This window comes from Ornithorhynchus anatinus, chromosome 6, assembly GCF_004115215.2.
Source record: "Ornithorhynchus anatinus isolate Pmale09 chromosome 6, mOrnAna1.pri.v4, whole genome shotgun sequence".
Classification (NCBI taxonomy): Eukaryota; Metazoa; Chordata; class Mammalia; order Monotremata; family Ornithorhynchidae; genus Ornithorhynchus; species Ornithorhynchus anatinus.
The window spans coordinates 39,851,759-39,876,629 of NC_041733.1; the positions used below are offsets into that span (position 1 = coordinate 39,851,759).

Consider the following 24,871-nt stretch of genomic DNA (forward strand, 5'->3'; position numbering starts at 1 on the left):
TGGAACCCTAAATATTTCCATTGCTGGCCTGAATTAGCCAAGTGTCGGTTGAGGTCCAGATCTCGAGACACTGCAATCATTCATTCAGAGGTATTTATTGAGCACTTACTATGTACAGAGCACTCTACTAAGCGCTTGAGATGTACAATTCGGCAACGGATAGAGACAATCCCTGCCCAATAACGGGCTCACGTATGAGGTGGGAAACTTTCTCTTGCAGTGGAGAAAGTGGGAGGGGAATCAGCCTCATTATTGCTCAGTGAATTGAAAGAAAAAAAAAATCCACTGCTCCATAATAGCAAAACACTTGGGTGATGCTACTTGTTCCAGGCACTGTACCTTCCTCAGGGCCCAGATGCAAGGTCTAGGAAAATTGCTGAAAGATGACACAGTGGGTTTCTTTCTCTCTTTTTGCCAAGACCTGTTGCCTTTATCATTGTACTCTATTTTGTACGGGGATAAGAGGTGAGTATTTCTAGAACAGGGAGAAACAGACACCTCATTAACTCGTCCCTCAGTCAGAATAAGAGGACGAGATGCTATTTCTTCACCCTAGGAAAAGGGGGAGGTTTATCTTACCCAGATTAAAGGGAATAGTCTGTGTCTTGGAAGGAATTAGCTTCTCTTTGGTGCTGCCCTTTTCACTTCTCCAGGAGGTAGACGGGAAAACATTGGGGTCTTTAGGGTTTTTGGATCTTCCGTAGAACAAGCACAGATACCATTCTGCCCAGTCGATTCTGGATTTTAGTCCTTTTTTTCTAAATTGCTATTTGTTAAGCACTTTCTGTGTGCCAGGCACTGTTCTAAGCACTGGGGTAGATAGAAGATAATTGGGTTGGACACAGTCCCTGTCCCACGAGGGACTTGCAGTCTTAATTTCCATTTTACAGATGAGGCAATTGAGGCACACAGAAGTGAAGTGACTTGCCCTAGGGCACATAGCAGATAAGTGGCAGAGCCAGGATTACAACATAGGTCTTCCTGACTCCCAGGCCCACGCTCTATCCACTAGGCCGCCCTGCTTCTCTTTGTGTCTGGGGCTTTAGAAAAGATCTTAGAAGCTACCAAGGAGGGCCTCACTGCCCATATCGGCCCTGCCCTCCGCGTTGACTGTGCACTTGGCTGTGTATCTCTTAAGCACTTTCAATTGTACTTTCCAAGCGCTTAGCAGAGTGCTCTGATCACAGTAAACACCCAATAAACACGATTGAATGAATGAATTAATAAATGAGTGAATATTCATCAAAGCAGCACAGTCTAGTGGACAGAGCACAGGCCTGGGAGTCAGAGGGACCTGGGTTCTATTCCTGTCTCCACCACCTGTCTGTTGTGTGACCTTTCGCAAGTCACTTCACTTCACTTCTCCAGGCCTCGGTTACCTTATCTGTAAAATGGGGGTCAAGCCATTTGTTGTGTGCTTGGCATAGTAAGCATTTAGCAAATACCATTATTATTATCCCAACCCCATGGTGCTTAGGTACATATCGTTATATTCTACTCTTCCACCAATCCGTAATTTACCTTAATGTCTGTCTCCCCTGCTAAACTGCAAGCTCCTTGGGGGGCAGGGAACATGTTTACCAACTCTGTTATATTGTACTCTCACAGACACTTAGTTATATTTATTGAGCACTTGCTGTGTACAGAGCACTGCACTAAGTGTTATGCATATGGTAAGTGGTTGATAAAAAAATCAATTGATTGATTACAGTAAGGGAATGAACTGCAGTGTTTGTCGTGGTGGAGGTAGGAGGGGAAGGGGATTGGGTAGGCAGTAGGAGGAGAAGGGGGAAAGCTTCCAGAAATGGGGGAATGGAAAGAACCCTTTGGTGAGTGTTATAAGGAGGGAGAAGGAAAGCACTATCATGAGCACAGATGTCCATGGTGGATTGAGATGGGAAGAAAGGGGAAGGAAGAAAATGCTGCATAGAACAAATCGAAACTTTGAGACCAAATAAATATTTGGGGGGAGAGAGAGAGAGAGAGAGCGCTTTGTCTCTTCAGGGTTGGCCCTGACTTTCTTCTCCAGAAGCTGCTTAACTCCTAGACCATTTGGATGACATGCCAGAAGCCAATTTTTGCCAGAAGCAAAAGTGAACGATTTGCCACTCTGCTTTGGGTTTGATTCAAAATGAAGTTGGAAACATCTGCCTCATATGGGTACAGATAGGCTTGGGAATTTTGTTTTTTTATTTATAAATGTGCACCTCTCCCTGCCCCCAACCCCCCATGTAGACTTGGCAACTGCATTAGACTAATCAGGAGTGGGGAGATGAAACAGGTGGATAGTTTGCAAAAGTAATGTAATCTGATGGATATTGTGTTGGGATTCAAGAGTCGATAATGCTAGTGGTATTTGTTAGGCGCTTACTGTGTGCCAGGCACTAGATACCCGATAATCAGGTGAGACCCAGTTCCCTGTCCCACATGGGACCCCCAGTTTAAGGACAAGGGAGTAGGATTTAACCCCCATTTTACAGCTGAGGAAGCCACGGCACTCAGAAGTTAACTGACTTGTCCCAGGTCACACGGCAGACAAGCGGCAGAACCAGGATTAAAACCCAGATCCTCGGACTCCCAGGCCCTTTCCTCTAGGCCATCCTGCTTTCCACAGAGTCCTCAGATCCAGCTGCAATTTTGGGTTTCGATTTCTTCATCTGTAAAATGGGGCTAGCGATATCGGGCCCTGGCCCTCCCCTTAGATGCACGTGTGAAAAGGCATTCAGCTCCTCAGAGGAAAGATACCGTGGCAACCCAAGATGGTGTTATAATCACCATGATTATAGATGGGATTCCTCAGCCGAGTGACAAATATGATGGAAGTTGAATAACCCAGATCAATAACCCAAATCAAGCCCTGCGGGAACTACCTGCAAATAGGGAGGCTTTGATTTTTCCATCGGCCTTAAATGGAGAGTCTGGGAGCTGGTGCCGTTCCAGTGAAAGGTAGCAGTTTGGCAACCCCAGGCAGGGTTGGGCTACCTAAAGCAGGGCTTCTCAACCTTTTTCCATCCTCCCTAAAGGCTACCTTCACCCTACACGTACCCCCGACATTATCTCTAATTCCAAAAGAGCCGTATTCGAAATATTATAAGGTGCGACAGCCGGCCACTGCCCCCAGAACGCTTGGCCCTTTTGCACACTGCTTCCTGGCCACCAGCCTTCTTGGAGGTGACCTAAGACCTCAATCTGAGGATTTCTCTAGAAAAGAGATGAGGAGCAGACCTGGGCATAGGGGCTTAGAGAAGAAGCATATCCGCTCTCTTCTCCCACCATCCCCCAGTTCGCTCTCTTCCTTTGCCTCAAGCTCACTTACCCAGCCTCGTTCTCATCCCCCCTGCTGCAAACCCCTTCCTTATGTCCGTTCATCAGTCTGGAACTTCTTTCACACCTGACAGGCCACAGCACTCCCTAATTTCCAAGGCCTTTTGAAATCACACCTCCTCCAGGAGGCCTTCCCCAATTTGTTTCTACTCCCTCTACTCTTAGTCCCTCTCAGCTACCATCTAAGCACTCATGTACCTATCTTATCAGTGAGTAGTATTTACTGAGCCCTCACTGGATGCGGAGCACTTTACTACGCCCTTGGGAAAGTGCAATACACCAGAATTGGTAGATGCGATCCCTGCCGGCAAAGAGGTTACAGTCTACAGACTTCTATCAGTAATATACATTAATAAATAATAATGTTGGTATTTGTTAAGCGCTTACTATGTGCAGAGCACTGTTCTAAGCGCTGGGGTAGATACAGGGTAATCAGGTTATCCCATGTAGGGCTCTCAGTCTTCATCTCCATTTTACAGATGAGGTCACTGAGGCAACAGGAAGGTAAGTGACTTGCCCAAAGTCACACAGCTGATAAGTGGAGGAGCTGGGATTAGAACCCATGACCTCTGACTCCTAAACCCATGCTCTTTCCATTGAGCCACGCTGCTTCTCTCTACCAACATTATTATACTTTAATGATGATGATGATGATGGTATTTGCTAAGTGCTTACTATGTGCCAAGCACTTTTCTAAGCGCTGGGGTAGATACATGGTAATCAGGTTGTCCCAGTTGGGGCTCACAGGCTTAATCCCCATTTTACAGATGAGCAAACTGAGGCACAGAGAAGTGAAGTGATTTGTCCGAGGTCACAGCAGCAGACAAGTGGTGGAGCCAGGATTGGAACCCACGTCCTCTGACTCCCAAGCCCGTGCTCTTTCCACTAACCCATGCTGCTTCTCTATTTTAGTGCCTGTCTCTCCTAAATTGTCCACCTCTTGAGGGCAGAGTTCACGTTGCAAATTCTACAGCAGCGTGGCTCAGTGGAAAGAGCATGGGCTTGGGAGTCAGAGGTCGTGGGTTCAAATCCCAGCTCTGCCACTTGGCAGCTGTGTGACTGGGGGCAAGTCATTTAACTTCTCTGTGCTTCAGTTACCTCATCTGTAAAATGGGGATTAAGACTGTGAGCCTCACATGGGACAAGCGCTTAGAACAGTTCTCTGCACATAGTAAGCGCTTAACAAATACCAACATTATTATTATTATTACTGCCCTCCCTGAAGCGTCTGGCATATTACTCAGGAGGAACTCAATAATTATTATTGATTGACCGCTTGACTGGCAAGGGTAACATCCTCCCCAAACTGTCTCCAAGGCAACCGAGAAGTCTTCGCCGCGGCTCCCTTCTTCACTGAGTTCCGACGCGTCCACATCTTCCTTTCCATTAACATACTAACAAGCCGTGACCCTGATTTGTATATTGGCAGCCTCAGTGTACCACTCCCACAATGCATTTCACCTTGTCCCGCACCTGCAAAAGTTGTGTACTTTAGCTGTTCACCCAGGGGACGTCTCAACCTCCTTGAGCGCCGGAGTCTTCTCTTCTTCCTCCCTTGCCTCTTACCCCCCACTCCCCAGATATAAGAAGAATTGGGAGAAAAGAACAGGGAGTGGGGGTTGAGGGAGGGAGCAATTGGGCAGTAATTGTGTCACTACTGTGTGCAGAGCACTGGACTAAGCACTCAGGAGAGTACAACAAGAAACTGACACATTCACTGCCCACAAAGGGATTACAGTCTAGAGGGGGAGCTAGACCTTAATAGACATATATGAATTACAGATAGAAGACGGTAAGCCCAGTGTGGGCAAGGATTATCTCTCTTTATTGCTGAATTGTACTTTCCAAGAGCTTAGTACACTGCTCTGCACACAGTAAGTGCTCAATAAATACAGCTGAATGAATGCAAGTGTTGTGGGGATGGGGGGGCAATGGATAAAAGATGAAAGCTAAGGCACCGCAGAAGGGAGTGGGAGAAAAGGAAAAGAGGACGTAGTCAGGGAAGGCCTCTTGGACTCCGTCAGTCACTTGCATTTATTGAGCACTTACTGTGTGCAGAGCACTGGGCTAAGTGTTTGAGTGAGTGCTTTGTAATGGACACATTCCCTGCTCATAATGAGCTTACAGTCTAGAGGGGGAGACAGACATGAATAGAAATAAATAAATTCCAGAGAGGAGGAGTGGAAGAACGGGGCAGTGGTTGGGCAGCCCCAGAGAGAGGGGACAGAGGCAGGGCAGCAGACCACGGTACTGGGGCAGCGAGCACCAACGGCAGAAGGGACCTTTTTCCCCTTTAAAGGAATCCAGTGCAGGTGTTAAAAGCAAAGTCCACACATCTTGACATTTGCTATTATTCTTTATTTGACTGTTGCTTCAACAACCCGAGGCTCGGAGAAGCGGTGTGGCCCATCATAATACTAGTAATTGTAGAATTTAAGCACCTACTATATGCCAAGCTTTGTGCTAAGCCTTGGAGTGTCGACTGTAAACTGCTTGTGGGCGGGGAGAGCATCTAACAACTTTGTCGTATTGTGCTTTCCCAAGAGAATAGTACAGTGCTCTGCACACAGTAAGTGCTCAATAAGGGCCATCGATTGATACAAGATAACCAAATTGGACACAAGCTGCCTGTCCCACATTGGGCACACAGTCTAAGCAGGGCAGGTGAACTGATTACTGAATGGTGTAAATCACCGTTTTACAGAAGAGGTAAAGAGCAGGTAAGTGACTTGCCCTTGATCACATGGCAGGCAAGTGGCTGAGCTGGGCTTGGATCCCAGATCTCCTGACTCCCCAGTCCTCTGCTCTTTCCACTAGTGAGAAGAGGCATGAAGGGGCACGCTGAGAGTCAGGAAACCCGGGCTGTAATCCCAGCTTGGCCACTTTTTTAAAAATGGCATTTGTTAAGCATTTCTCTGTGCCAGGAGCTGTACTAAGCATTAGGGTAGATAAAAACTAATCAGGTGGGACACAGTCCAAGTCCCCCTTGGGGCTCCTAGCCTTACTCCCTATTTTACAGATGAAGGAAGTGAGGTCCAGAGGGGTGAAGTGATTTGACCAAAGTTTTACAGCAGATTAGTGGTGGGGCTGAGATTAGAACCCAGATCCTTTGACTCCCGAGTCTGTGCTCTATCCATTAGGCCATAGTGTTTCTCAGGCTTTGTACTTTACATGTATATATATGTGTGTGTGTGTCTCTTTATATAGACATATATGTATATACACACACACATACAGATATATACATGTAAAGTACAAAGCCTGAGAAAGCCTGACACACGCACACACATATATATATATATACACACACACACGCAGACATCTACAAAGTATATATATATATTCACACACACACATTCACATATATACATACACACAAACACACCCCACCCCCATAATATGTTTGCCCTAGAGTCATAGGGACCTGGATTCTAATTCTGACTCCGCCACTTGTCTGCCGTCTGTCTTTGGGCAAGTCGCTTCATTTCTCTGCACCTCGGTGACCTCATCTGGCAGTTGGGGGAGGAGAATGAGAGCCCCACATGGATCGGGGGCCCTGTCCAACCCCATTAGCTTGCGTCTACTGCAGTGTCTACGACAGTACTTGACACATAGTGAGTGCGTAACAAATACCATTATTGTACACACATGTATATACATACATCTACACAAAGTACAGCACTAAAGTACAGTGTATACTACTACATATTTTGTATTACGCATATAGACAGAGGACACCCCCACCCACATATATGTATGTGGGTGTATACAGACCCCGTCCACACACAGACAGACAGCCATAGGTGATGTATGTGTAGGGAAGAGTGAACCGGGTAACCACTAGGCTCTACCCCAGTTCCTGTGAGAGGTGGGACGGTAGACTGGCTCATTGGAAAGAGCCCGGGCTTGGGAGTCAGAGGTCATGGGTTCTAATACCGGCTTCGCCACGTCTCAGCTGTCTGACCTTGAGCAAGTCACAACTTCTCAGTTCCCTCATCTGTCAAATGGGGATGAAGACCGTGAGCCTTAGGTGGGACAACTTCATTACCTTGTATCTCCCCCAGCGCTCAGAACAGTGCTCGGTGCATAGTAAGCGCTTAACAAATACCAACATTATTGTTATTCTTGGGGCCGGCTCCACGGCCTGCTCTGCCCTGGCCTGGGCCGGGCCGGAGAGAGGCACCTGCGGAGAGCTGACGGGGAGGCCCCCCGGGTCCCCCGCTCCCCCGGCCCTCAGGCTCCCCGCTTTCCCAGCCCTCAGGCCCTCAGGCCCCCTGCCCCCCCACTCCTTCAGGCTCCCCACTCTCCTGGCCCTCAGGACCCCCGGCTCCCCCACTTCCCCGGCCCTCAGGCTCTTAGGACCCCCCCCCTCCCCTGGCCCTCAGGACCGCTGGGTTCCCCCTCTCCCAGCCCTCAGGACCCCCGGGTCCCCTGCTCTCCGGGTCCTCTGCTCTCCTGGCTCTCAGGACCCCCGGGTCCCCTTCATTCCTGGCCCTCAGGACCCCCCAGGTCCCCTGCTCTCCTGGCCCTCAGGACCCCCCGGGTCCTCTGCTCTCCCGGCCCTCAGGACCCCCAGGGTCCCGCACTCCCCATGCCTTCAGGCCCTCCGGTCCCCCACTCTCCAGGCCCTCAGGCCCTCCGGTCCCCTGCTCTCCAGGCCCTCAGGACCCCCGGGTCCCCTGCTCTCCCGGCCCTCAGGACCCCCGGGTCCCCTGCTCTCCCGGCCCTCAAGACCCCCGGGTCCCCTGCTCTCCAGGCCCTCAGGACCCCCGGGTCCCCTGCTCTCCAGGCCCTCAGGACCCCCGGGCCCCCTGCTCTCCCGGCCCTCAGGACCCCCGGGTCCCCCGCTCTCCCGGCCCTCAGGACCCCCAGGGTCCCCCACTCCCCAGGCCCTCAGGCCCTCCGGTCCCCTGCTCTCCAGGCCCTCAGGACCCCCGGGTCCCCCAGTTCCCCGGCCCTCGGTCTCTTAGACCCCCCACTCCCCGGGCCGTCAGGCTCCCCAGTCTCCCGACCCTGGGGCCCCCAGCCCCTCGGTGCCCCGGGCCGTGCGGCTGTCAGCGTGGCCGGGGGCTGGACGGGCGGTGGGGCGTCGGCTCCACCTTAAGGGTGTCGGGGGGCGGGTTTGGGGGCGGGCCTGCGGGCGGGTTGGCGGGGGCCGGTCACCTGATGCCGCCGCCATTTTGTGCGACCCGAAGAAACGATGTGAGAGGGGCCGGGGACGGCGGCCCCAGGACCGGCCCTGCAGGACCCAGCCCCCGCCGGGCCTCCTCGCCGACCTCTGACCCCGCAGGCCGTCCCGCCCGCCCCGCCCCGCCCGGGCTCGGGGGGTCCCCCGGGGGGCAGCGAGCCTCAGCATGTCGGGCCAGTCCATCACCGACCGCATCACCGCCGCCCAGCACAGCGTCACCGGCTCGGCCGTGGCCAAAGCCGTCTGCAAGGCCACCACACACGAAGTCATGGGCCCCAAGAAGAAGCACCTCGACTGTGAGTACCGGGCCCGGCGCTCTCCCCGGGGCCTAGCGCGCCGCTCCGTGCACAGTGCTCGGCACACGGTGCTCTCGCCCCCCGTCTACCACGCCCGGATGGATTCGTGCCCCTCCCGCCACCCCCTTAGACTGGCAGGCCGGGCCCGGGACCTGTCAGCCCACCCTGTTGGCTCGTCCTCTCCCAAGGGCTTAGCACAGTGCTCTGCACACTGTGAGGTCCCAGGACCTCCCACGGAGGGATTGATTCGTGCCCATCTTCTTCCTCCTCTTAGACTGGAAGATCGTTGCGGGCCGGGGACGTGTTGGTTTGGGCTCTCCCAAGGGCTTAGCACAGTGCTCTGCACACTGTGAGGTCCCAGGACCTCCCACGGAGGGATTGATTCGTGCCCATCTCTTTCCCCCTCTTAGACTGGAAGATCGTTGCGGGCCGGGGACGTGTTGGTTTGGGCTCTCCCAAGGGCTTAGCACAGTGCTCTGCACACTGTGAGGTCCCAGGACCTCCCACGGAGGGATTGATTTGTGCCCATCTTCTTCCCCCTCTTAGACTGGAAGATCGTTGCGGGCCGGGGACGTGTTGGTTTGGGCTCTCCCAAGGGCTTAGCACAGTGCTCTGCACGCTTGAGCGCCCAAGACCTCCCACGGAGGGATTGATTCGTGCCCATCTTCTTCCCCCTCTTAGACTGGAAGATCGTTGCGGGCCAGGGACGTGTTGGTATGGGCTCTCCCAAGGGCTTAGCACAGTGCTCTGCACACTGTGAGCACCCAGTACGTAACCCTGAGGAATTGATCCGTGCCCATCTTGCCACCCTTGGGCTATAAGATCGTTGTGGGCCGGGGACCCGTCAGCTGACCCTCTTGGCTCGGGCTCTCCCAAGGGCTTAGCACAGTGCTCTGCACACTGTGAGCACCCAGGACCTCCCACGGAGGGATTGATTCGTGCCCATCTTCTCCTCCCTCTTAGACTGGAAGATCGTTGTGGGCCAGGGACGTTGGTATTTTGTTAAGCGCTTACTATGTGCCGAGCACTGTTCTAAGCGCTGGGGTAGACACACAGGGGAATCAGGATGTCCCACGTGGGGATCACAGTCTTAATCCCCATTTTACAGATGAGGTAACTGAGGCACAGAGAAGTTAAGTGACTTGCCCACAGTCACACAGCTGACAAGTGGGAGAGCCGGGATTCAAACTCATGACCTCTGACTCCAAAGCCCGTGCTCTTTCCACTGAGCCACGCTGGACGTGTTGGCTTGGGCTCTCCCTAGGGCTGAGTACAGCACTCTGCACACTGAGCGCCCAGTACGTACCACTGAGGGATTGATTTGTGCCCATCTCCCCCCATCTTAGACTGGAAGATGGTTGCGGGCCGGCGACGTGTTGACTCGGGCTCTCCCAAGGGTTTACTACAGTGCTCTGCACACAGTGAGAGCCCAGGACGTACCATTGATTGATTAATGACTGTCTCCCCCTCTGAGATGGTTGTGGGCCGGCGACCTGTCAGCCGAATCTGTTGTATCCTGCTCTCCCAAGAGCTTAGTACAGTGCTCTGCACACAGTGAGCGCCCAATAAATACCACTGATTAATGCCCCTTTCCCCAGCATGTACCATTGAATTGATTCTTGCCCGTCTCGCCCTTTTAGACTTCGAGATCGTTGTGGGCTGGGGACGTGTCAGCCGGCCTTGTTGGGCCGGGCTCTCCCAAGGGCTTAGTACAGTGCTCTGCACACAGTAAGCGCCTAGGACGTATCATTGATGAATGCCGTTCTCCCCTTCTTAGACTATAAGCTTATTGTGGACAGGGTCCATGTCTGCCAACTCTCATGGAATGGACTCTTCCAAGCGTGTAGTGTAGTGCTCTGCCCATAGTAAGCGTTTAGTAAATATCGAGTGATGGACTGATTTCCCCTCTAGACTGTAAACTAGAGTGGGCAGGGAATGTGTCTGCCGACTCTGTTGGATTGTACTCTCCCAAGTGCTTAGTACATTGTTCTGCACGCAGTAAGCGCTCAGTAAATACCATTGATTAATGCCCCTTTCCCCCTCTTTGACTGTAAGCTCGTGTGGGCAGGGAATGTCTGCCAACTCTGTTGGATGGTGCTGGAGAACCAGTGTGGCTCAGCAGAAAGAGCCTGAGCTTGGGAGTCAGAGGTCATGGGTTCAAATCCCTGCTCAGCCCCTTGTCAGCTGTGTGACTTTGGGCAAGTCACTTAACTTCTCTGTGCCTCAGTTCCCTCATCTGTAAAATGGGGATTAAGACTGTGAGCCTTATGTGGAACAACCTTATTACCCTGCATCTACCCCAGTGCTTAGAACAGTGCTCTACACATAGTAAGTGCTTAACAAATACCAACATTGTATCCTCTCCAGCACTTAGAACAGTGTTTTGCACATAGTAAGCGCTTAACAAATGCCATCATTGTTGTTATCATTACTTTCCCAAACAGTACAGTGCTTGATGATGATGGGGTGCCCCTCTCCCCACCAAGAAGCTGGTCCACCTGGTGTCGGTCACTCAAAGACGGGCAGTAGCCCGAGGCCAAGTGGGGCTGATTCTTTAACAGCACCTTTTTTTTTTTTTTTAGTATTTATAATACACTTTTACCCTTATGGCGCCTCTCACTCCAGAATCCAGTTCCTTAACCCAGCTCCCTTCCTAAAGTAGGTGGGAAGAATTAATACACCCATTTTACAGATGAAGTGACGGGTCTGGAAAGTCTGTCTTCTTGTGTCTCCCAGGGAGCCGGAAGCCGAAACTGAACCCAGATGGTCCCGCTCCCCAGTCTGGTTTCGATAACAGCTCTCTCACGAGATTATAAACCAAGTGGCGTTTTGTCAGGCACCCCGAGAAGTGAGGTCAGCCCCAAGCTGGTGTCTCAAGCTGTCTCTCTTTGGAAAGAGAACGATTTTTTTGTCCCTCCGGTGATGACAAGTAAGAGCCCTGAAGATACAGTATATGGCAGTTTTCAATTAGTACTGGGAGGCCCTTGCAGAACTGCTCTGAACCGAATTTTGAAAATATCAAAGCACCCACCTCTTAAACCCAATCCAGCAAATGAAATGAACGGAGAAAAAAATTCCCTCCGGGGTGGGCAAGATAAATTGCCTTGCAGTCATGGGCCACCATCCAAAAGTGCGATTTAAGAGGCTTTGGGGCTTTTAAGCATCCCTCAAGTTTACGGAGGCATTCGTCATTAACTTTTCCAGGATTTGGGGCCAAGTGTTGAAACCTGTGAAAAGATGTTGATGTACAGGACTGCACATCTAAAAGTCTCTCTTTGGTTTCTTAGAATAACAGCCTCTGAAGTTAAGGTAACTCTTTTTTAGGGTGGAACAATTCATAGACAGAAAGGATACCGTTTTTATCTTCAGTGTCAGTTTGATTCATTCCCAGAAAATCTCATACTATAAATTTGAGGGCCAAGATCCATAGAATGGAAAGTAGGTTTTGGGTTATTTAAAAATCGTTGGATAAGAGCGATGTTATTTTGCACCGATTCCCAATGGGCTAGGTGTTAAGGCCAAACATAAAATAGGCACACTTCGTTCCAGTAATTTTATGGTGTGCCCATCGGGTCTCCTGTTAATGAAAAACTGTATTTTTTAACTAAACGGTGATGTCCGTGGTTGGAGAAGATGGTTATTCCAAACGATTAATCTGAAGTGTATTTCTTTACCATATTACCCTTCCTGGAATGAGATTAGCTGACTGTTTGAGTCGTGACTGGGGGAAATTTGGTCATCCCTTCTTCTTAGAAAAGGTTCTGGCAGTCTTTCCGCTCAAAAGAGTCCAGACTTCATTTTCGAAGTTTCCCGTATCAGTCAAAATATGTGAATTAAAAGGAACTTGAGTTTCAAAAAATGCACACCACCAATCTAGCTCATGTCTAGTATCTGTCTGAAAGAACGACGCACAGGACCTGAAAATCATAAAGTCGAGGTGTTTCCCTTCATAATCGAATAAATGCTGAGGACGAGCTGCCGTGTTTTTGCAGCGCCAGGAATTTTTGCAATACCCGGAATTTTTTCGTGTCTCCTGATGTCCCCTTCGCTTCCCGTCTTTAGCTCTACTTCTGTCATAATTTGCCAGATATTCAGAATCCAAGAATTGCTGTTTTTACAGGAAGTGCTGACTGTGATTCTTGCCCAGTCATTTGAGGTTCTCTGTAGATGTAAAAATTGCTCTCCGATAATACTTCCAAGTGGCGTCTAACTTATCTATCCAAAAGTCAAGTCAGAATGAATTCCGACCCGAAACCCTCCACGCTGAATGCTGTTGACGTTACCGTGGGCCCTCGTGACTCGATCCATTTGAGTGACAGTGGTTTGGCTCGATTCCCGATATGAGACTTTTATGCCTTAAAATGATAGTCCCTTTGCTGTTACTTGTTTTTTCTGTCGACATTATGCCCTAAATTATAGGTTCTTGCAGTCTCGAAAACGGTTAGGAGTGCCTTTATGGAAAAACTCCCGTAATATCCGTTCCTTTGCCTTAGTGACTAGCGTGTACCTCGCCAGGCTGTGCAAGAGAAGATATTGATCCCCAACAAAAAGGAGGAAAAAGTTCCTGGAAAGTTCTCATCGGACAGAAGCTAGCTGCCCTTCCCCTTCAGTAGGGACGTGCTCTTGACTCATGGACTTCTGCCATCTGCTTATCGTCCACATGCCGACGCAAGCATTTTTCTCCTTTAGGTCTCATTTTATTAGGTGTTCGTCCGCCAAAGCGTATCGGAATTCAGTTAGGTCGCACAGGGATCAGGGATTCCTGTAAAAGCCTTGGCTGCAAACTCGGTTGAAAAGTGACTGAGCGGGCTCCATCCACCCCTTTTTGGGTCGATGGTTAAAATTCCCTGCAATTCCACCCGGTGCCTAGATGTTAACGGAGAGACCCAGAGCAGGAAGGACCTCCGCCCTTCCCAGGTGCCCCTGCCAAGGCTCCAGGGAATCCTGGCCCCTAACTCACCATCTTTCCCAGCAGAATGATCCAACAGATGGCTGCCCGCTAGGGGCTTGGGAAACGGTCTCGAGCCAGGTGCCGGATCACTGCTATTTTCTGATCATTTCTTAGCACAGTCTGACCAGAAGCAGTGTGACCGAGTGGAGAGAGTCCGGGCCTGGGAGTCCAGAGGAACTGGGTTCTAATCCCGGCTCTGCCACGTGTCTGCTGTGTGACCCTGGTGAGTCACTTCACTTCTCTGGGCCTCGGTTACCCCATCTGTAAACTGGGGATTAAAGACTGGGAGCCCCATTTGAGTCTAACCTGATTAACTTGTATCTACCCCAGCAATTAAAACAGCACTGAACAAGTATAATTATAATATTATTGTTATTAATGGTTGGTGATGGTAGACCAGGAATTCTCCAGGGAACCCGAATTCTGAGATCTTTCCAAGTTCGGCTTGCCTAGAAGTGCCAAGACCTCTTTTGAATTATTAAAATATTAACAGTGGCGCACACAGTGGATGTCCCTTGAAAGAAGTAGCCGCTTTCGATCTCTCAAAGCCGACTCCTGAATTAGTGTGTTTATATGGGGAGCGATCACATTATCTCTCTCTACCCTCCCCCCACTACCACAGATTAAGCTCATTTTAGGCAGGGAATGTGCTGTCTACTCTTATATTGTACCCTCCCAAGCACTTAATGCAGTGCTCTGCACACAGTAAGTGCTCAATAAATACAATTATTAATAATAATTTTGGTATTAAACACTTACTCTGTGCCAACCACTGTTCTGAGCACTGGAGTAGATACAAAGTAATCCGTTATCCCACATGGGGCTCAAGTCTTCATCCCCATTTTACAGATGAGGTAACCGAGCACCAAAAAGTTAAGCGACTTACCCACAGTTACACAGCTGACAAGTGGCGGAGCCGGGATTAGAACCCACCACCTCTGACTCCCAAGCTTGGGCTCTTTTCACCGAGCCACGCTGCTTCTCTACAACATCCATTACAGATGACTGTCTTGGGAGCGATGACTTTTAAAATTATTATCATAATTATGATTATTGCTTCCTATCACATATCCTTTTCTCCCTAAAGTTTTCTCCAAGACTTTGGGTTGGATCCTCCCTTGCCTAACTAAGCTCCTTTTGGTGGTCCTCTGAGGCATCATTGGTGAGGAATGAGAATATATCTAAGAATTAATGGCTTGGTTTTTCTTCCTTGAAGGAAGTCTATAAATTTGGCTGACTTGTAAAGTTAGGCATCCGGATTGAAAGTGGATTTCAGTTTGGCAGTAATCCATTTGGGAAAGAGGTGAATGTGAGGGAGAAAAAAAGATTGAGTTTAAAGCTCTTGGTAATTTAAATGGGTACATTTGGGCTGTATCTTTCCACCGAGGTGAACTGACCCAAACGAGCAAGAAGCAGCATGGCCTAGTGGCTAGAGCATGGGCCTAGGAGTTGGAAAGACCAGGGTTCTAATCCCAGCTCCGCCACTTGTCTGCTGTGTGCCCTCGGGCAAATCATTTAACTTCTCTGGACCTCAGTTACCCCATCTGTAAAATGGGGATTTAAGATCGTGAGGCCTCTGTGGGACAGGGATTATGTCCAACTTGATTAGCTTGTAGTTAAGTGCATGCAACACAGTCAACACTTAACAAACACCATAAAAAAACTGCACTCTCCCAACTCCTAGAACAGTGCTCTGCACAGAGTAAATACTCAAAGTTAGTACTGTTTGGACATTTTCCATGAAATCGGGTGGATTCTGCCACTTCAGCAGTATTGAGTGTTTATTGTTTGCAGAGCACTGTGCTAAGTGCTTGGCAGAGTACAGTGCAACAGAATTGGCAGACGTGTTCCCTGCAAACAATGAGCTTACTGTCCACACTTGTCTCCTGTGTGACCTTGGGCAAATGACGTAACTCCCCTGTGCCTCCAGTTTCCTCATCTGTAAAAAGGGATTCAGTACCTGCTCTCACTACCCCTTAGACTGCGAGCCCATTGTGGAACAGGGACTGTGTCCAACCCATTTGTCTTCTGTCTACCCACGTGCTTCGTACAGAACTTGGTACGTAGTGCTTAACCCATGCCACAACTTGCATTAATATTCTCTTCCATTGAAATTAAGTACTTTTATCTCCCTCTGAAACGGATTTTAGAATTGAAAACTCTTCCATTAGATTGTAAGCTCTTTGAGGGCAGGGACTGTGTCCTCTGTCTCTTTTATTGTACTCTCCCCTGTGCTTAGTGCAATAAGTGCTCTATAAATACCATTTATTGAAGAAGACTGTATTGAACCTTTCGTCTCTCACCATTTTCATAAGTTCCAATTATTACTAATTGGTGAGTGAAATTTCAAAGGGATAGGATAGCTGGCTGGTCTGAATGTGTGATTTTTTTTTTCTTTGAACAACTGGGGGAAATCTTTTTGGTGGAGAGGGAGGGGAAGCTCAGTCCCGATTTCACCCTCCTTTATTTGCACTGTAACTTAATTTTGAATGGAGGAAACCCTTTATAAATTGGATTTCCAAGAGATCGATATTTTGCACTTCAAGAATCCCTGTGCTTTAAGGAAAAGTGTATTCGAATTACTCTATCACTCGTTTTGGAACATAGAGGTCGTACCTTCCCCGGAAGCCGGGAAGGTCCAAGAGAAGACCATCCTCCCGTTTCACTCACTAATAAAGAGATTAGGAATTTGAAGGTAATACTGTCTTGGACTTTGCCTTCTAAGTGTTCTAGGCTCTCTTATTAAATTAGAACATTATCAAGGGTCGATGGTCTAATGGAGTGATTTTGAGTAGAGCAGCAAGGCAGATTGCATGGGAAATCATTTTGGATGTCTGAGCTGCTAAGAGGGCAGCTTTATTTTGAGACTTCTAACTGGAGGCCTGGTGGTTCAGTAACAGCCCTTAAAGAGGGCCTAGGGGGTATAGTTGTAGTCCCTGCCTTCAGTGAGATTACTGTCTAATGGGGGGAAATAAGATTACCAAAAATTCAGAAGGTACAGAATAAGCAACTAAATAGAAAAATCAGTCAAGACCGTTCCAAATTACTGATGGGGGCCAAGGGGCTTTCTGTAAAAGGGGATTCAATACCTGGGCATGAAGGGGGAGATTCATCCAGGAATGGTACTTGGACGTGGTGACTTTTTAGGAAAGCTTTGAAAGAGGGAAGGGACCTAGTTTGGCCAAACTGAGGGATGGGAGAGGTCCAGGCAAGGGCGCGATCAGTAGGTTGTCCTCTCCCAAGAGTTTAGTAGAGTACTCTTCCCATAGGAAACACTCAGTAAATCCCACCGATCGATGGATTGATTTCCCCTGTAAACTGTAAGCTTCTTGCTGGCAAGGAATGTGTCTGCCTACTCTTTTGGCTTGTGCTCACCCAAGAGCTTAGTATAGTGCTCTTCAGCCCATAGTAAGCTCCCAATAAATAACATTAGTGGTGATGATGATGATGGGGTGGGGAGCATTTCCAGGAAAACACAATTAGGTTAATTTGAAAGGAGCAAAGAGCAAGAGGGAGGAGGCAGGCAGAGCAGAGCGTGGCTAGATAAAGGGGCAGCCAGTGGAGAGCTGTTCTGGTCGTTATTTTCAGTTGGCTCAAAGACAGATCTCTCCACTCCTCTTCCTCCTCCCTCTTCCTTCCCATGCCCTCATCACTGCTGGGCTTGATGACTGCGACAGCTTCCCGACCCATTTCCCCGACTCTAGCCTCTCCCCTGCCCATTCTGTCTGACACACAGCTGCCGATAATCCTCCCCTGGAAAACGTGGCCTAGTGGATAAAGCACATGCCTGGGAATCAGAAGGACCCTGGGTTCTAATCCCAGACCAGCTACTTCTCTGCTAGGTGACCTTGGGCAAATCGCTTCACTTCTGGGCCTCGGTTTCTCTGTTTAGGAATTGTGATGATAAATGTTCTCCCTCCATCTTAGACTGGAAGCCCCATGTGGACCAGGGGCCAGGGTCTGTATCCAGTCTGTGTATATCGCGTCAATCCAGTTCTTCAGTCAGCGCTTGACACAAAGTATGTGCTTGGTAGTTGTTGTTATTCTGTACATATTGATTTACATGCCCTATTTCCGAAGCATTCATTCATTTTCGTACCTAATTAGCCTTCCTTCTGTTTGCAAATATTTTAGTAATCTCTCCCCCCGCAACTGGATTTTAACCCCCTTGAGGGTAGAGTTAGTACCCGTCAATCTCAAATACAATCCTCTGCCGTAGTAGGAACTTTGTCGATACTATTGATTGATACCCTTCTTAGCCACCTGCTCTTCCTCCTACTGCATCCTAGTTTATACTCCCCTCTTTCCTCTCAAGTCAACCTTCTGTTATTAATGGCATGTACTGAGCGCTTACTGTGTGCAAAGCACTGTACTAAGCCATTGGGAGTGTACAATATAACATCAGACACATTCCCTGCCCACAGCGGACTCACAATGTAGAAGGGGAACTTTGCCTTCTTTGCAGCTCTCCCGTCTTTGACTCGTGATTCTTGCCTTTCCCCTTCATAGAGCTTACCTCAGTGACCTCATCTTTAAAATGGGGATGAAGACTGTGAGCCCCATGTGGGACAGGGACTGTGTCTAACCCGATTTGCTCGTATCCACCTCAGCGCTTAGTAGAGTGCCCGGCACATAGTAAGTGCTTAAAATATACCATAATTTATTGCTCCCTCCTCCCAGAGCATTTCCTAACCGTCAATCCTGGTCATTCCAACCTTTCAGACCCCCTGCATATACGTTTCACTCACCTCCTTGTTTTTTTCATGCGCCTATTGAGTATGTTCGTATTGTCCATGCTCCTGTGTTTTGCCTATTGCATATTTGTCTCTCACCTTTTGTTGTTAATAATAATAATTGCCATGTTTGTTAAGCACTTGCTACGTGCCAGGCTGTGTACTAAGCGCTAGAATGGATCAAGCAAATCAGGTTGGACACAGTCCCTGTCTCGCATGACAATCACAGTCTTAGGCCCCATTTTACAGATGAGGTAATTGAGGCCCAGAAGGGAAGTGGCTTGCCCAAGGCCACCCAGCAGACAAGTGGCAGAGCTGGGATAAGAACCCATGACCCTTTGACTCCCAGACCCGTGCTGTAGATTGGAGGTTCAGGAGGGCGGGTCAACACCCCATCTTTTACCTCTCTGCTTCATTTCTAAACCTCTGGTGAGTGCTCAGTTCACAGTAGGTACCCAGGTGCTCTTGATGATTATGATAGCAGAGCATGGATTTTTTTCTTGTTTCTGAAGCTGGACATTAGTGTAAGATTCTTCCTCAAAAGTTGAGTTAGTGAGAGTCCATTCTAGTTCAAAGATAAGAGGTTTCTAGGATCATCCTCCTCATCAGCAGGGATTGAGAACCCCTCATTGTTTTGGGGAATTCAATTATGTTGGCAAGCATATGACCTCATTTAGCCACAGAACCCTCACAGATTTCTAAACTTATGCGATGTGGATTTTGATTTGGAAAACAGGTCGTATCTCTCGGAGATGGCTCAGTTCATGACTAATGAGAAAAATCAGTAGCCATCTCAAAAGGATCTCTTTTAGAGTTGGCTTGAGTCTTCACGATCATTCGGATGGTTTTCTGTAGTGATTCTTGGTGTTTGTTCTCATGAAACTGTCCTTCCCTTCAGTGTATTAGGCATTTAAGAAAGGCTCCTGGATTCACAAAGCTCTGAGGAAAAAGGTCAAATGGGTCCTTCTTTAATTGGCCTTCATTTGGAGGTTTACGATTGAACGACATCAACTCTGTCATGAAAAATGTGGCTGACAGAACGGTGTTCTAGAGCTCTGTCGGTTTCCATCTCCTGTTATATAAAAAGAGTATTATGAAAGAAGATAGAGTCACTTTTTTTCCTCAAAAAGTGGGCAGTTACTAGACTTTGGAGAAAGCGGCGGCAGCTTTGAGGCCAGACTCAGACAGCTAAGCCCGCGAGAGAAGAATGGCCTCTGAATGCCCTCTGGCATCTTGGGGTGGTCCCCAGCCTGCTGGCTCCTTCCTTGGTCCAAGAAACCAATAGCTAATGGGCGCCGGAAGACCTCTGAGGAGAGATGGAAACTTTATTCCTCCTTTTACCATTTCTTCACACCTTAGGGAAATTACCAGTCTTCTCTTCCTCTCTCTCCTTGTTGGGAGAAAGAATGATCATTATAATGGGGGTGGCTTTTTTTTTTAATGGTATTTGTTAATCACTTACTAAGTGCCAGGCACTGTCCTAAGCACTTGGGTAGGTACAAGTTAATCAGGTTGGACAGAGTCCATGTCCCACATGGGACTCACCATGTTAATCCCCTTTTTACAGATCAGGTAACTGAGGCCCAGAGAAGTGAAGTGCCTTGTCCAAGATCACTAGAGGGAGGGGGAGAAATGGGCCAGGGATGTATGCACTTGGCCTTTTAGGAGGGCATATACCAACACACTTATCCTCTGGGTTTCTTTCGGCACCACTGTCAGATCTAGGTTATTGGGCTGGGTGGACTGTGCTTCTAGCCCAGGTGCCACTTACTGCCCGTCCTTCGACTGTTCTTTCACAAACTGCAGCCACAGATATGTTTTTGAAGAGAGAGTTCCAGAACTAGAAGTTAGACTTTGTCAGTCAAGGCTGCGATGCTGATGATGCTGATGATGATGGTATTTATTCATCACTTACTACATACCACGCACCTTGCTAATTGCTCTCTAAGCTGTAAGCTCGTTGCGGTCAGGGAACTGGTCTATCAACTCAGTCACTGGGTCGCGTATTTTCTCAAGTGCTTAGTACAGGGCCACGCACCCAGAAAGCGCTCAGTAAATACCATTGTTTACCGGGGCAGAGAGAAGACAGTCGACTCTGACCAACACGGGGCTGGCACTCAAAGAGGGAGGGAGAATGGGTAGCAAATCCCCATGTAATGGATGAGAAAAGCGAGGCCAGGAGAGGTTGTGACCTGCCCGAGGTTATGTGGGAAATAAGTGGCAGAGACTTTCTGCTAGGCCACGCAAGCTTTGGCAGTCGCAGATGGTGAATCTTAAGGCAGAACGTCACCCTGGGATTTGGCGGAATGTCAGAGATGTAGGGGAGAAAGGGTGATGAAAGGGAAATAGAGCTAACGATATACAGAATGGTAAAGGGGTAAATATATCAATCCCTGGCATTTATCAAGCGCATAAGTTTGTGCAGAGCACTGTACTAGGCACTTGGGAGAGTACAATGCAGTTGGGGAGGTAGACATGTTCTCTGCCCTCAAGCAGCTTACAGACTTAGACATCTTAATAAACGAATGAAATGACATTGACTTTTTATTGGTGGCTAAAGGACAGGCATTTATTTTCTGTTCTCCTATCTGCAGCTTGTCATGCAGCAGACCCATTTCTGGTGCCATAAAATCTCCAGTTGGGTTTTGTAGCCTATTATTTCAGTGGCATCAGTCTTGATTTATATGGACTTTGAGGCAGGCGATAAGATAGGCCACTACATGCCGTGTGTCAAGACATGAAGTGTTTTTTCCTAATTCCTCCCATATTTTTGGGATGACATCTTCCTCTTCAGAATAGAGGGTGGGATGGAACTGTATTAATATTCATGAATGTGATTTTTTTTAAGGGTTATAAAATAACGCTGCTTATGAAGACTTATGGGAAGAAGGAACTACAATGAGTGAAGCTGTCATTCTTTTATTAAAATGCTTCATATTTGCATGCTGTGGAGATGTAAAGACCAAATGGAGGTCAGAACCATCTGAAGGAGAGTTTATCCCAAGTGCTGTTTTGTGAACGTTTGGTTCTTTTTTGTGTTGTGTTTTCTATGGTATTTGTTCAGCACTTACTATGTGCCAGGCACTGTACTAAGCACTAGGGTAGATACAAGATAATCGGGTTGGACACAGTCCATGTCCCATGTAGGGCTCACGGTCTTAATCCACATTTTACAGTTGAGGGAACTGAGTCCCAGCGAAGTGACGTGACTTGCCTGAGGTCACTCAGCAGATAAGTGGTGGAGCCAGGATTAGTATCCGGGTTCACCTGACTCTCAAACCCAGGCTTTATATACTAGGCCATGCTGCTGTTATAGCATTTATTTTATAATGCTTAAGGGTGTTTCAGGTGGGCTCCTGTGATATCGTAACTCCACTCAAGTGGAGACGTACATCCCAGATTTCAAGGAGGGACCTGTTTCAAATGGTTCCATCCCGGACCCACTGTTAATCGAGAGCTTTTTTACGGAAGAGTGTTTGTTTTTAACTGAGAACCCTTCATGGCTGAAATAGACTCCAGATGGAGAAGGTTTTGAGAATAGAAACGAGGCAGTTTCTACTCTCAGAAACCTCGGTCTTCTTTAAAAATCCTTTTTTTCAGTGTTACATTTCATAGGAGATGGTGGAATTGAGCAGTTTTCGCTTTAGGAACTGTATCTAGATTTTAGAAGCCCAAGTCAGCATCCTCTCCCTTGATCCCCCTAGCCTCCAGATCCGATCCGGGGCGGCGACCCCCGGCCCTCGAGCCGAACCCGGCTCTGCTCCGATCTGGGTAGGGCTCTCGAGCCCGGGGGGCCCACGGGATTGGCACCGGGAGGAGGAAGCTGTCAACTTCACCCCTCCAATTTTGGGAGCGGGAAAGAGCCGGTCCACCCTGCTCCCTGAGGCTGGCTCGGGGCAAGAGGCCACCTGGAGGACGTCTGGGGTGACTGCCCGCTGCTGGCAGGACACCTCCCCCCCCCCCTTGGGCCAGGGGGTCCCATCGTCTTTGCCAGAAGTCAGGATCAGCTGAAGTGCTTCTCGCTTGCCCGCGGCGCCTGGCCCCGGGAGGGACTCCTGGCCCTAGGGGACTGCTGAACCAGGGCCTGCTGGGGAAGGAAATGAGTGGTCCCATCATCTTCCCCCCGTCAGGGGAAGGAAGCTTTCAGCTCAAGGAGAAGCAGCATGGCATAATGGATAGAGCACGGGCCTGGGTGTCAGAAGGTCATGAGTTCTAATCCCAGCTCCGCCACTTGTCTGCTGATTGACCTTGAGCAAGTCACTTCACTTCTCTGGCCCTCAGTTACTTCACCTATGAAATGGGGTTTAAAACTTAGCCTCATGTGGGAAAGGGACTATGTCCAACTCGTACAGTGCCTGGCACATAGTAAGCGCTTAACATACCATCATTATTACTGTTATTGCAAGTACTCATCTTCCCTTTCTCCTGGCCCCCATTTACAAGGAATCAATCAAATCAGTGGTATTTACTGAGCGCTTAGTGTTTGCGGAGTATTTTACTAAGCATTTGGGAGAGTACAATAGACATGTTCCCTGCCCACATCGAGTTTACAGTCTGGTGGAGGAAAGAGACATTGATATAAATGCATTATGGATAAGGACATAAGTGCTGTGAGGCTGATGGGGGAGGGCAAGCATATTTGTTTCGATTATTATTATTATTATTATGGTACTTGTTAAGAGTTTATTATGTACCAAGCACTGCTCTAAGCTCTGGGGTAGATCCAAGTTTATCAGGTTAGACACAGTCCCTGTCCCACATGGGACTCACACACTTAATCCCCATTTTACAGATGAGGGAAATGAGGCCCAGAGAAGTGAAGTGATTTGTCCAAGGTCACAGAGCAGCCGTATGGTGGAGTCGGAATTAGGACCCAGGTCCTTCCAGCTCCCAGGCCCGTGCTCTGTCCACTAAGCCATGCTGCTGTGATTAGTTGTAGGTCTGCAGGTTCTTTCCGTCCCCAGAAACTTGTCTGCCTAGCTTGGGTCTCTCCATCCCCCCCCCTTTATCCCTCCTCTGCCCACCCCATCCTTCTAGGATTAGGGAACTTCCACCTTATACTTTTCTCCGCCAGCTGAGTGCCAGCCAAGCCGTTCGGTCTGCAGTTGGAATCAGGACAAATGCCCAACACCTTTGAATATGTAAACATGGAGGATGGCCACTCTGGCTTCGCCCTCCCCTCTCTTTCCCAAATAGAAATTAAGGAGAGACCAGGAACTGTTTTGTTTCCTTCCCTCCCTGTCTAGTGTTCCCCCCCTCCCCACCCCCTTTGAATTATGAGCATTTCGTAGGGACTCCACAGTGAATCCATTGAAGTCGATTTCATGCGTGTTGAATTTATACCATGGGGTGTTTGCACAGCACCACGTGCTCCAAGGTTGTGTTCGGCTCTTCCGAAGGAAAAGGTTGTCGACCCTTGCCCTAGATAGAGCTGAATGCCATTTCAGGGTCATTTTCGGTGACACATTTGAGCTTATCAAAACCCATTGCAGCCTCTGTAGATGACACCAAAGATTGGCCTTTTTTTAAAGTGTCAGTTTTTCCGGTAGTGGCTCAGGCTAAAGGTAATCCATCACCGGCCTTTATGTGCATTTTTAATTTCGTCAAATGTCATGCAGATTTATTTTTTCCTGGCACTGCTGTTCACCAGTGAACATTTCCTCAGCCATAATGTTATATTAAATTGGGTTTCAGAGATTTAGGATAAATTAAGACTACTACAGTCAGAAAGGTGAGACTGTGTGTGGCAAGTAGATGTGCAGAGTCTTGAGCTGTCCTGTGCTGAGGTTTTCTTGGGGGTTTTTTTCTGTGGAGAAACTACAAAGGGTCTTGTTTTTCCACTACGACTTTAGACTTCTCAGGTAAGATGATCTTCTGCTCGAGACCGCAAGAGTGACACTATGAGCTTTTCACTGCCTTGTCAAGCCCCTCTAGTCTGTAAACTCATTCTGGACAGGGAATGTGCCTGCCATCTGTGTTGTATTGTACTCTCCCAAATGCTTAGTACAGCGCTGTGCACTTGTGCTTAGTAAATTCCCTTGATTGATTGATTAATGCCTGTCTCCCTTTCTTAGACTGTAAGCTCGTTGTGGGCAGGAAACAGGTCTGTCATCTTTGTTGCGTTGTACTTTCCCACGCGCAAAGTAAGCACTCAATAAATACCATTGATGTGAAGACGGTCCTAATGCCACTTGGTATATGTTTTGGGGGCTAACATCTCCCCACCTTGGGCTGGTGAGTCGGTTGTATTTATTGAGTGCCTACTGTTTGCAGAGCACTGTACTGAGTGGTTGGGAGAGTTCAGTCTAACAATAAGCGGACACATTCCCTGCCCACAAGGAGCTGACTTTCCAGGGGTCCCAGGGTGGCCCAGCCCGAA

The 24,871-nt window shown here is 48.7% G+C and overlaps 1 protein-coding gene across 4 annotated transcripts in view; it reads left to right on the forward strand.

Annotated features, from left to right (window-relative positions):
* The window catches only part of LOC100078315 (phosphatidylinositol-binding clathrin assembly protein-like), a 67,085-nt gene that overhangs the window by 415 nt on the left and 41,799 nt on the right, over nt 1-24,871 (forward strand). The window contains exon 1 of one of the 4 annotated variants that reach the window (XM_029067122.2): nt 8,514-8,808. The exons of 1 other annotated variant lie outside the window; for it this stretch is intronic. In XM_029067122.2, the coding sequence (XP_028922955.1) occupies nt 8,679-8,808 (130 nt within the window). In that variant the 5' untranslated portion in view covers nt 8,514-8,678. Of the gene's footprint in view, nt 1-8,513; nt 8,809-24,871 lie in introns of those variants that run through there. 2 more of the 4 variants (XM_029067124.2, XM_029067125.2) reach the window with 2 other exon arrangements.